Source organism: Sus scrofa, chromosome 3 (genome assembly GCF_054392235.1).
Source record: "Sus scrofa isolate SSC_HxYL_T2T_F1_AM1 chromosome 3, Sscrofa_HxYL_maternal_Yorkshire_Landrace_v2.0, whole genome shotgun sequence".
Classification (NCBI taxonomy): domain Eukaryota; kingdom Metazoa; phylum Chordata; class Mammalia; order Artiodactyla; family Suidae; genus Sus; species Sus scrofa.
The window spans coordinates 56,471,465-56,485,123 of record NC_139385.1 but is presented as its reverse complement, the minus strand read 5'-3'; the positions used below and the strand labels follow the sequence as shown (position 1 = coordinate 56,485,123).

Here is a 13,659-nt window from a genome sequence, read left to right as displayed (position 1 = left end):
TGCTATGATAGAACTTCTCTGTACTGATGCTAAATGTCTGACTGGATATAAAATTCATACTTAAAAAAAAAAAGTACCCCCTAACTCTAACTCCACGCTTTTTGAGCAGCAAAACATATTATACATAGACACGTTCCCCCCCAAAAAATAGCTTGCATTCCTGGAATTACAGCCGCAGGAAAACATTAAAAAAAAAAATTATACACAAGTAATCAGTGTAATGTTTATTGCTTAACACCAAAGAATTTTTAAAAAACCTAAAGTCCTGAAAAATAAAAAAATGATTAGGCAATTTATAGAATACCAACTCAGTGAGCTAGTACACAATACAAAATTAAATTTAAAAGCATTTATGACAATGACATATGAAAAGGGCAGTATAAAAACGGGTATATTTTGATTATAATTATGATGATTAATAAATATATTATGTAATTATGCATATGAATCCAGATAAAATCCTCTATATACAACATGAAAGTGATGTGCTATGGCTGTGAGATGTGTGTAATGCTGGCATCATTAGAAATCATTACGATACAGCCAAAGAATATTAAATTACCTAGTAGATGAACAAGCTTTAAAAGTCAGTCTTGAGAATCTTTTGAGTAAACATTTCTCAGACCAATCATTTATGCTAGTACATATTCTGCTAACAGGAAAATTTCAGTTTTGTGAACAATTTATTTCATCACTGTAGTAGACAGAACTGTTGCTCCCAACTCCTTACTGCCCTACATGGCTCATAAATATACATCCACATTCTCAACAGTCTCCCATTTCACCGAACATGTGACTGGCTTTGACCTGGTTCCTAACGTAAGCAAAGGCCTGAAATGTGCTTCCATTATGCAGTTCTCCCTCTTGCCTTTCTGTCACCACCATGAAAGCCCACCCTCCAGCTTGGGTCCCACAACATGACGTCTGGAGGAGAGCCATAGATCTACAGACTGAAGCAGAAATGCTCAGGCCAATTTTGGGGCTACCCTTAAATATATATAGAAAAGATCCTCAATAGGGATAGAACAAGATTTGTAAGTATGTATCTAAATGACTGAAGAAACTAATAAGGCCAATAGCACTTCCATTTGTCAGGAAAAGATGACAACACATAAGACACATTTCCAAAAAACGAAAAGACAAAAAATGCATTTCATCACTAATATACCCACCAGCATGTAAAGGAGGAAAGCAGGAGACAATCACTTCTATTCTTAGAAGTGCTATTGTCCAACAGAAAAAACACTCTGCTTTTAGGGATCAAAACATTAAGTGCAGGCCACTGCCAGACATTGCCTGGTAAAGACAGCAGGACAACCAGCACACTCATACGTGATTAAGACCAAAGGCTACTGCGTTAAATAGGAGTACTGGAGCTCAATGATGGGCTGGCCAAGTAAGTATGCAGACTAATAACCTGCACAGTCATATCAGCCTTGAAAAACACTACTTGCAGTTTTTTCTTTATTGGTATAAATCATTCTATGTTCATAAAAGCTAGCATTTTTTCCTCAATTGTTAGAATCTTACTATCGTTTTTACTTTGGTGGAATGGGAAATGTGTGCTTCTGAGACCACAGCATTACTGACACCATACCTATTTCAGCCAGCAGGACCTCTGCAGTGTGCCTGTGAGCTGTCCCTTGATAGACGAGGCCGATGCCAACCACCGCAGCCACTTGGACGTTATGAGGAACATCAAGCTCCGTGGACGTTGGGGGCAGGAGAGCAGGAATGTGAATGCTAAGAAGCCGTGTAATCGACATATCCATGGTACCTAGTTTAGCAGCAGAAACACCAAGGAGCAGCCCAATGCTTGTCATTTCATGACCCTAAGATAGAAAATAGAATGAGACTTAAGTCATATCATCTTAAATAAAATACTGCCTCCCAGTACTTTTTAATAAGTACTCTGATGTGATAGCCATAGTGAGAGGTTCCAAGAATATAAGAACAAACTAAACAGACAATAGACATGGTCTTTGCTCTCATGAAGTTAGTGCCCCTGAAGGGGCAAAGTGTTAAACTAAAATATATATCATTAAAAACTCACACAATGAAAAAGTATAAAGGTTATGAAGGACTATTTTAACAAAGCCTAATTAGGACTAGGAGGAACTGGAGAATTATCAGGAATCTCTAAACAGTGAAATTTACAATAGGATCTGAAGAATGAGTACAAATTAGCTAAGGAAAGTGGTACAGGGCCGGGGTGGGGGGCGGGGGAGAAGACACAACAACTTCAAATTTAGAAAGTGAGAGAAAATGATGTCACATGAGGGACCAAACAAATGACTGTGATGATTTAAAAATAAACCCTCACATCGATATCCAATTGACTACAAGGGTGCTGAGACAATTTAATGGGAAAAGAAGAGATTTTTCAAAAACAGTGCTGTGATAACTGTCAAGTCACTTGCAAAAGAATGAAACTGGACCCCTTCCTTACATCAAACATAAAACAACTCCAAATGGATCTGAGATTTAAAGATACAACTAAAACTAAAAGGCTTTTAGTAGAAAACATAGGTATAGATCTTTGCGAACTTGGGCTAAGTAATAACTTCTTAAGATATGACACCAAATGCACAGCAACCAAAAGAAAATTACATGATTTGGACTTCTTCAAAATTTAAAACTTTTGTGCTTCAAAGACACCACCAAAAAGTGAAAAGAAAACCCAAAAGACAACACAATGGGAGAACATTTTTGTAAATTATTTCTATCTTAATGGACTGGTATCCAGAATATATAAAGATTTCTTGTAACTCAACAATAAAAAGACAACCAATTAAAAAATAAACAAAAGATTAGAATAGACATTTCTCCAAAAATGACATACAAATGACACACGAGCAGCACATGTAAAGATATTCAATAGCCTTAGCTATCAGGGAAACCAGTGCAAACCAAAATTACAAGGAGATATTACTTCATACCTACTAGGATGACTGTAATTTAAAAAAGAGGTAATAATAATTGTTGGCAAGAATGCAGAGAAACCATTATATATTGCTGGTGGGATTATAAAATGATGCAGCCATTCTGGAAAAGTTTGGAGTTCCTCAAAAATTTAAACCACCAGCTACCATATGATCCAGCAATTCCACTCCAAGGAATATAACCAAGACAAATGCAAACACTTATCCACACACAAATGTGTACATAAATGTTTATAGTAGCCTTATTCATGATTGTCAAAAAGTAGAAATAACTCAAATATCCATCAACTAATGAGTGAATAAACAAAATACGGTATAGCTATACAATAAAGTATCTATTCAGCAATAAAAAGTAATGAAGTGATGATACACGGTACAACACGGACAAACCTTGAAAACGCTACAAGTAAAAGAAGTCAGTCATAAAAGACCCCATATTGTTTGCTTCCATTTATATGAAAGTCCATAATAGGCAAATGCATAGAGACAGAAAGCAGAACTCTGGTTCACCAGGGGCTGGAGGGAGAGGGAAAAAGAGTGCCTGCTACTAGGTAAGAAGTTCCTTCACAGGATGATGAAGATGTTCTAAACTTAACAATAGGAGATACAAGTGTGAACATAATAAAAACCACTGAAGTGTATACTTTACATGGGTATGCTTTTCTGGCATGCAAGTGGAAGAGAAAGCCAAGAAAAAGAGTTTGATTTAACAAGGAGCTAAAATAGTCTCCATGGTTAGAGTACAGGGAACAAGGGAAAATAAGCAGGGAGTAAGGCTGGAGAAGTGAGCAGGATCACATAGGCTTCTAGAACATGCATTAAGAGCAATGGAAGATCACTAAACAGTCTGAGCAGGGAAGCGATCTATTCCAATTTAACTTTGAGAAAGATTACTCTGCCTGCTAGGAGAAGAATGGACCATGAGGTACAAGACGGAAGAAAAGCAAACACAACCATTTGGAGCTATGGCAATAGCCCAGTGGTAGCACAGTGCAGGGACCGGTAGCACAAGTGCTCACCTTGGTCAAGTAGTCGTGGATATTGAGAGTAGCCAGCTTGGTAAGGTGCCCATTCAGACCCAGGGCCATGAGAAAGCCAGCATACTCGTTGGCTAACTCGGCGTGCTTGGGCTTATTGTACACAATCCAGGCAGAGTCGATCTGGGAGGCAGGGGCTATCTTCAGGCCAGCAGCCACACCATTGTGGAAGCTGGCCCAGCTGGTCATGTTGGGAGGCACATCAATGTTGCCACTGTTCAGGTCTACTGTGGTGTTCCGAGGAGGGGCCCGCCCTGATCAGGCAAACAAAATTTACAATTGAGTGACGAAAAATCCACAAAACCAAAATTGTTACATTTATGTTTTTGAGAACGGAGATGACTTTTCCTACATTCAAAACCCATAACCCCATAATCCTTGGAATGGTATTAGGTTATGTGTACTTAAACTCTTACACATGTGAGTCAAACTTGATGGAAGGTGGAAAAATCTTAACTGTGTAAAATAATTCACTGTCCTTTCTGCCAAAATACATGAGACTATACTATGACAACTGATAACAATTTAACCTTATACAGATCTGATTAGGATATCTGTCCACTGCTTCAAAATCTTTTCTTCACACAGCAGGAAGCTTATTAAAAAAATAAAATAAAAATTAACATCACAAACTACATGAATAATAAATTCCAAAATGTGATTGATGACAATGATGTTAATTAGCCATCCCATCTTTTTTCTCTGAGCATTAAGGAAAAATGGTATTGAAAAAGGGACAAAGAGGAGTTCCTGTAGTGGCACAGTGGTTAATGAATCTGACTAGGAACCATGAGGTTGTAGGTTCGATCCCTGGCCTTGCTCAGTGGGTTAATGAGTTGCCGTGAGCTGTGGTTTAGGTTGCAGACGCGGCTCGGATCCTGCGTTGCTGTGGCTCTGGTGTAGGCCGGTGGCTACAGCTCCGATTAGACCCCTAGCCTGGGAACCTCCATATGCTGCGGGAGCGGTCCTAGAAAAGGCAAAAAGATAAAAAGAAAAACGGACAAAGAACTTGCTCTTATGTGTGTGTGTATATATATATATATATATATATATATATGTACATATGTGTCTCTGTATAGAAATCTAACCATATACTATTGTTAAAAAGGCCAAAATGCATTCAAAAATACATTTAAAAATATCATTTTATACATCTGAGTTACCCAGGGAACCACAGGAGTATTCACTAAATTTACATTTACGGTCAATTTATTAGGAGCAACATAAATAAAATGTTCATGATGCTATGTTCGCTTTGAATTCCTTGTCTTGAGTGTTCTGATATTGATCTACATGTTGTACAAACAAATACTGAATTCTCTTTATATTCTTAATATTCTATATTAGCTGAAGTCATGGGTGAATATTTAAAATAAATATTCCAAATAGTACATGAAGTTATACAGTACACTAGAGGTTTGCAAGTGTGATTTTAAAGGAGTTCTGAAAGTTATATAAATTTTAAATAGATGCACAGTATCTTATTTGTAATAATACACACAAACAAGCATAAAATAAAATATATTTATATTTACCATTTGCTTTTTGTATCTAAAAGCTAACTCAAATGTTGGTCTGTGACAGTACCACAGTAATGACAAGTTCATAAGTTTAACTTTCTCAAAAAGGACAGAGAAAATAATAATAAAAAAGTGAAGCAAATTTTCTAAAACAGGAGTTCCTGCTGTGGTGCAGTGGTTAAGAATCTGACTACAGCAGCTGGATTCACTGCAGGGGACGCAGGTTCTATCCTCCACCTGGCACAGTGGGTTAAAGGATCTCACGTTGCCACAGCTGCAGCATGGGTCGCAGATGTGGCTCAGATTCAATTCCTGGCATGGGAACTTTCATTCATTGCAGGTTCGCCCTTAAAAAAAGAAAGCTAAACAAAGTATTTCTTTCCCTAAATGAATTTATCATTAAAACAATATCTTTTGGTGGAGGGCTGGTCTGGGAGGAGACTCTACCAGAATTCACTAATAGAATAAAACTTTGGGATCAATGTCATAAATACGTTTTATTTATTTATTCATTCATTCATTCATTTACTTTTTAGGGCCATACCCACAGCATATGGAAGTTTCCAGGTTACGGGTCCAATCAAAGCTATAGCTGCCGGCCTACGCATAGCCACAGCAACGCCAGATCCTTAGTCCACTGAGTGAGGCCAGGGATCAAACCCACATTCTCATGTATCCTAGTTGGGTTCGTTACCACTGAAGCATGATGGGAACTCCCATAAATACCTTTTAAATCATTCAGATTTAACTAAATGTATCAGCAAAAAAGGAGACAATGACTCAGGTATTTATTTTTTCACGCCCACTCAGCATTAGTGCCTAGATTTAACACAGTTTAACATGTACCAATGAGATTTTCTTTATAACCCAAACTTTTAAATGAAAGCATTCAAACAGTTGAAAGATTAATAAAATGAACACCTATACACAATGCTGCCATCAAGATTCAATAGTTGTTCAGATTCTGCCATGGTTGTTTTATCTCTAAGAGACAGAACAATTAAAATACTGAAGGTAATCTCATAATCAATGAGATTATGGCTCCAAAATAGGCATGACACAGGACATGGGAATGTGCTCTTCACTTAGCTCATCTCATTTTCTGCATGCTGCTAGAAACACAAGCTCTTTACAAATCTGAGTGGGTCCCTGGTTTTTTAATTATGCAACTGAGAATATGGTGGAATTACATTTGCATATATTATATCCTATATATTATTGTATGCATTATATATATATTTTTGTACAGGTCTCATAAAACCATATTTACTATGTACTTCGAGGGATTTTTCAGTAACAATTTCAACTGTATATAATTGTCAACTTTAGCACACATTCAAACCAGATATATATATAACCCAATATAATCAGTAACATTGAGAAATGCGCACATTTATATCTGGCAGAAGAAAAAACACATGCAACCAACCAGAAAGGGAATTTGACAATATGTTATGTTAAAGCCTTAAAATCTTGCTGTCCTAGGAGTTCTACTTCTAAGCAATTACCCTAAATAAACTTTAAGATAAATACATCCCAACAATATGATGGCAAAAAACAATTTCCAACAATATCAGGTTGCTTATATAAACTATCTTCCATTAAAAGAAATACTCTGAAAAAAATTAAAAAAAAAAAAAAAGAAATACTCTGGAGCAAATAAAAATGAAGTTGATTTAAAATGCATATACAATACATATACACAAATATACACATATATAGATATAGAAGGATGCTCACTTGCTATATAGTACATTTTTAAAACAATTTCTAAAACAGGTTTAAAATTTTGATAATGAAACAAATACAAACGTATAAAATGGTGAAATAAAATTGGGAAACAAATAAACCAAATGCTAACACTAGTAAACTGCAGCAAAAGGAACTACTATGAGTGGCCCTTTTTGCTTAGTACATTTTCTTGTTTTTGTACAGGATCATCTATTCACACTAAGACATAACAAGACATTTTGAAACTAAGCATTTTTACATACTATACTTCAAGTTTATTTAAAGTTCAATAATTTCATCATTATGAGTATCATCTTCCTGAACTTTCCCAGCTGCCTTTTTTAATATTTTGAAAGGGATCTCATCAGAAGCAAAATTAGTAATGGGCTATATTCTACTTCCCTCAATGTTTAGTCTGATTTGCTATCTGAGCTGTGATAACCACTACAGTAGCTATGAACAATATTTAAAATCACTAAGGATAGAAAGAGCATTTCTGCCCTCTCTCTTTCAGCCATCTTGGAGCCCGTGGAGGCCTGCTGGGAAGAGGACTTCTAAAACAACACATAGGTCAGGAAGGTTTTGGTCCAAGGCCATTTTTGCTGGTTATAAGCGGGGTCTCTGGAACCAGAGGGAGCACACAGCTCTTCTTAAAATTGAAGGTCTTTATGCCCGAGATGAAACTGAATTTTATCTAGGCAAGAGGTGTGTTCATGTGTACAAAGCAAAGAATAACACAGTGAGTCCTGGCAGAAAACCTAACAAAACCAGAGTAATCTGGGGAAAGGCAACTCATGCTCACAGCAACAGTGGCAGGGTTCATGCCAAATTCCAAAGCAACCTTTCTACTAAGGCCACTGGACACAGAATCCTCACGATGCTGTACCCTTCAAGGATTTAAACTTATTGAAAATTAAATAAATAAAAGTGGATTTGTTCTCTTAGGAAAAAAAAAAAGAAAGAGCATGTCTTTGGTTTTAACTAAAATAATTCAAAAGAACTCCACTAAACATATCTTAATCATTTTCCTTTCTTGCTGAGCCCAAAATTTAACATACCAGTCAAATTCAACTTAGGAATAGGCAATGGTTCTGTCGGAACAGGATGGTATGAAAACAAGGTAAACATTCCTCGTCCTACTGGAAGAGCCATAGTTCGCTGACACAACTGGAGCAACCTATAATAAAAATAAAACCAACATGTAAAAAAATTTTAAACAAAAAAACTGGGAATATAACCTGTTGCGAAGTATTTCAAAAGCAGCAGTGCTGTGTAAGAGGAAGGCACAGCAAAGTAAATCCATATGAAGATGTGGCTGAATCATCCAAACATCATTATTCTCATTTTTAATACTCTTACTCCCATAAGAAACTCTAAGGGAGAGACATAATTCCTTTTTCTGTCATATTTGCTTTGAATTAAATACCAGCTATTCCATAAACTAAGTCAACTTCCCTAGGGATCCAAAAAGGAAAATCTAAAATTCTACTTAATTTAAATATTCTAAATAGCTTCCCCCTCAGAGGAAAATACTATATTTCTTGAGTTTCCTCACTGTGCTCTTTTTCTGTTTAATTGCCCTAGTACATCTGGATCCTTCCTTTATTCTTTTTATCAATAAGAAGTGCCACCACTATGGTCTGGTTGCAAGGGGGAAAAGGAAAGTCCCTATTCTGTGGGTCAGTGGATTTCGTGGTGTCTCTAAGAAAGACAAAGTCGGTTTCATTTACTCAACGGCTAGGATTTACAGGACTAACAGCGCTATATATCAATTATGCTCAAGGCTGAAAATGGCTTCTATAGGTCATGCTTTGACACTAGTACACTACTCTTTAGTTTGCACACTACTCCTTAACTTTTGTTTTAACTTGTAAAATATAAAAAGCCCCTTAAAGCAAAATCAAACAAACTGTGGAAGGAGGAGCATTTATAACCAGGAAACACTTAACAGAAGTTACATCTGAAGACAGAGAAATATCCCTTCTAAGGCTAAAAAGCAGCTAAAATTCTCTCTGCAGACAAAGCTATTCACAAGCACCCTCCCTCCTAACTGTGCATAAATATAGTTGCTTTTGTAGTTCATTAGGGAGGAAAATTTTGCAGCCCTAAGATTCTTTGGGAACACTGCCCCACATTAATTTAGAATCACGGAAATTCAGGGAAGTTTAGAATGAGGCCAGGAGGCTACATCCATAGATTTTTTTAGTAGAAACATTATACATAATCCACAAGATTATAATAATGAAAACAGTAAGTGTATCCCTTCACTTAAGATGTTATTGATTTTAAGATGCATCACTGGAGTTCCCGTCATGGCTCAGTGGTTAACGAATCCAACTAGTATCTGTGAGGATGTGGGTTCGATCTCTGGCCTCACTCAGTGGGTTAAGGATCTGGCATTGCTATGAGCTGTGGTGCAGGTCACAGATGTGGCTCAGATCCCGTGATGCTATGGCTGTGGTGAGGTCAGTGGCTACAGCTGTAATTTGACCCCTAGCCTGGGAACCTCCACATGCTGTGGGTGTGGCCCTAAAAAGACAAAAGACAAAAAAAAAAAAAAAAAAGATGCATCACTATTTCATGAGATACTAAGAAAAAAGAAACACTGCCAATTAAGCTAATAACACCTAAAAATGCTTAGGGATTCAAAGACATAATCTGATTCTAAAAATATTAAAAAGTTAAGGAGTTTCTGTGATGGCTCAGCAAAAACAAACCAGAATAGTATCCATGAGGATGTGGGTTCAATCCCTGGCCTCGATCAGTGAGTTAAGGATCCAGCATTGCCATGAGCTGTGATGTAGCTGTGATCCCATGCTACTGTGGCTGTGGTTTGGCCAGCAGCTGCAGCTCCAATTCAACCCCTAGCCTGGGAACTTCCATATGCCGCAGGTGCGGCCCTAAAAAGGAAAGAAGAAAGGAATATTAAAAATTAAGAAAAAAATCAGCATCACCCAATCAATGAACTCTTACATTAATGGCTGAGTACACTCAGCATTACTATGTACCAGGCAGTGTTCTGAGCACTACGTAGAAATGACCAACTTGATACACAGAGCAAACTGTGAGTGTGACTGCTACCGTCATGCCTACTCTTATAGCTGAACTAAGTGAGGCAGCAGGATGTTAGGTAATTTCTCCAGTCGTCCAGCAGTCAGTGGCCAAGCAGTGTTTCAGAGCCCATGCCAAGTACTGTGTTCTCACTTCTCTCTCATACACCTCCTCCTTTAGGTGACTACCTGGGTACTAAAGAGGAAACAGTGTTAGGGAGATTATGACTAACTCCGATCCTCAACAGCCTGTGGTTCAGTATAGTTAGTCCTTACCCCAAAGCAGTGCAGTACGGTAAGTAAAGTAAGAAGAACAAAAAAACACTGGGAGAGTTCCCGTCGTGGCTCAGTGGTTAACGAATCTGACTAGGAACCATGAGGTTGTGGGTTCAATCCCTGGCCTTGCTCAGTGGGTTAAGGATCCAGCATTGCCGTGAACTGTGGTGTAGGTCACAGACGAGGCTCGGATCCCAAGTTGCTGTGGCTGTGGCATAGGTCGGTGGCTACAGCTCCAATTCGACCCCTAGCCTGGGAAACTCCATACATCACAGCAGCGGCCCAAGAAATGGCAAAAAAGACCAACAACAACAACAACAACAAACAAACAAAAAAACACTGGGACTGACAGGTGATAGAGACAAGGGAGATAAAAGAACAGGAGAGAAGTTTAAAATATAAGTTGAACTGTCCCAAAGCAATAGCTCTGGAATGTCAGAAGCATGTGACACTGGTTGCTACTGAGTCTTACAACTTATCAAGGGCTCCATGTTAGAGAGTGGCAGGAGAGAAGGCTTACTGAGTATTACCTATCACATCAGAAAAAAAAAAAAAAATACCAGTGTTAAGTTTAAACTACACTAAAGAAGCAAACAAAAAAAACCAAAATATTTTACTTTCCTGGTCAAGATACAGAAGAATGAGAGAATGAGTTTAGCATTTTGCTTTGTTTGTAAATTCTTAAGGTAACTATAAGCAAAATGGTATTCGATTCACCGTTTCTAATAAGCACGCAGCTCTATTTCAAGAGGAAGAGGAGGGTCTGAAATACAACATGTCATCAAATGCCAAAATATTTTGAAAACATGCATGGCTTACTAAAGTTGAATGAAAACTTAAAATACATGGTACTTTTATCTTTTCAGTGGCTTTAGAGATGCCAGTGTGTCTTGCATTACCTGTTTTCTTTTTCCTCAATGAACTCGTGGTCGCTGAGCTCTGGGTACTGCACCACATTGACACGGACAGGGTGTGCACTCTGAAGAAGCCGTCGCACGTCCTGCACCCTTAAGTCTTCACTCCAGATCAGTGACATCACCTCCTGATTCATGTCATTCATGCCATCATCTTCCTCCTCAGTTTCTGTTCCTGAAGGAACATCTGATGAGAGCACCTGAGTAACAGACTGGGTTGTAATACTAATTTAAAAACCAGTCAACATTCAGGTATTGAATATGAGCATACACAGGATGATCCATCAAGGCTGCTTCAGTGCAGAGACAAAATATACCCCAAGCAGTGCAGGACTGGGTTCCCAATGTACACTGGGAATCTAACCTAGACATCTGTTTTTTAAGTATAATTAGAGTGCCCACTTGCAAACGCTCTTTACTAAGCCAAGGATATAGTCACATATACTAGCTATATCCTAAATATTCCTAAAAGGAAACAAATTACTGCAAATGGAATATTAACCCCACTCACTGTCACTAAAGAGCCCACACTAATTTAAATATTCTGTTGATTAGTAGAAGCAAAAGTAAACAACTGGGAGGATATAAACCCAGGGCAAGAGGAGCTCAGATAATACTTTCTCACTTTAAACAGAATGGATCATGGCTGGTTTTCACTTTTATTTTTCACTAAGAATGTTCCAAATAAAATTTCCTAAAAGGAAAGGGACTGAATGCAGCAAAACAAGTGAGAAGAGTTATTCCTTGGTTATCATTCTGCCCTCATAAGCTCAGTATGTCCTTATATTAATATGAGCCTTCCCAGTCCAAATAATTCAATTAGACTTCAAGACAGATGTGAAAGGCAGAAATCGTCACTTCTTTCAATGAGTTTTATACTCCTTGCTATAAAACATTAATTTCTACGTGAAATGCTAAAGTTCTGCAACATTTAATGTGAAAGGCAAAAAAAAAAAAAAAAAAAAAAAAAAAGCCAGAAAAAAATGCTAAATACAACTTTATATGATTCCTATGGAATACCTAAGTTCAAAAAAAACCTACATTCTAATAGGTCAGTTGGCTATAAAATACAAACGCAAATAGCTGATAAATTTATAGCTTTATAAAATGTAGGAGTTCCCGTCGTGGCGCAGTGGTTAACGAATCTGATTAAGAACCATGAGGTTGCAGGTTCGGTCCCTGCCCTTGCTCAGTGGGTTAACGATCCGGCATTGCCGTGAGCCGTGGTGTAGGTTGCAGACGCGGCTCGGATCCTGCGTTGCTGTGGCTCTGGCGTAGGCCAGCGGCTACAGCTCCGATTGGACCCCTACTCCATATGCCGCGGAAGCGGCCCAAAGAAATAGCAAAAAGACCAAAAAATAAAAAAATAAAAATAAAAAATAAAAATAAATAAATAAATAAATAATAAAATGTAGCCTCAAATAACTAAACGAACTGAATTTAGATAGAATTCCCTAAAATAACATTTAAATACAGATGAATGATTATCAATACCATTTGGTTCCAGTGCTAATGATGCTAAACTGTTCTCACTCATAGCAACAAAAGAGGTTGTGCTAAAGACCTACATTGGTCAAGGGAGGGATATTATTATTGCTAGCAAAAAACATTTGATTTTCTGTTTAAAATAAGACAAATGCAAATTCAACTATGAGTTGTTATTTAAGTGCAGAATGAAAGACAGATATGCTGGGAGTTCCCGTCGTGGCTCAGAGGTTAACGAATCTGACTAGGAACCATGAGGTTGCAGGTTCAATCCCTGGCCTAGCTCAGTGGGTTAGGGATCCGGCATTGCCGTGAGCTGTGGTGTAGGTTGCAGATGTAGCTCTGGCATATGCCGGTGGCTATGGCTCTGATTCAGCTCCTAGCCTGGGAACCTCCATATGCCACGGAAGCGGCCCAAGAAATGGCAAAAAGTCAAAAAGTCAAAAAAAAAAAAAAAAAAAGACAGATATGTTGTATGACCCTGCTGGGGACAGGATCCTCATGGAAACTGCTTCTGTTACAGACCCATTATCAACTCTGATGTTAGGAGCCAACTGCAGATGTCAGAAATAAATGTTTCAGTCTCTGAAGAAGCATTAACAGCATACGGTCTAATGTGGATTTTATGTGTTGGTTCAAAGGCTAATAAGAGATGAGCCAAATGTGCAGTTTTCTCAGAGACATAAAATAACCACCCCAAATTC

The 13,659-nt window shown here is 37.8% G+C and overlaps 1 protein-coding gene and 1 pseudogene across 12 annotated transcripts in view; one reads left to right on the top strand and one right to left on the bottom strand.

Moving 5' to 3' along the window:
• Nucleotides 1-13,659, bottom strand: part of ANAPC1 (anaphase promoting complex subunit 1) — an 89,566-nt gene that overhangs the window by 29,410 nt on the left and 46,497 nt on the right. For 6 of the 12 annotated variants that reach the window (XM_085018436.1, XM_085018439.1, XM_021087037.2 and 3 more), the window contains 4 exons: nucleotides 11,456-11,670; nucleotides 8,289-8,407; nucleotides 3,962-4,233; nucleotides 1,598-1,832 (listed from right to left, as the gene is read on the bottom strand). In XM_085018436.1, coding sequence (XP_084874562.1) covers nucleotides 1,598-1,832; nucleotides 3,962-4,233; nucleotides 8,289-8,407; nucleotides 11,456-11,670 — 841 coding nt within the window. Of the gene's footprint in view, nucleotides 1-1,597; nucleotides 1,833-3,961; nucleotides 4,234-8,288; nucleotides 9,729-10,808; nucleotides 11,683-13,659 lie in introns of all 12 variants that reach the window. The other 6 variants (XM_021087034.2, XM_021087032.2, XM_085018438.1 and 3 more) reach the window with 2 other exon arrangements.
• LOC146404643 (large ribosomal subunit protein eL33 pseudogene) lies at nucleotides 6,275-8,131 on the top strand (annotated as a pseudogene).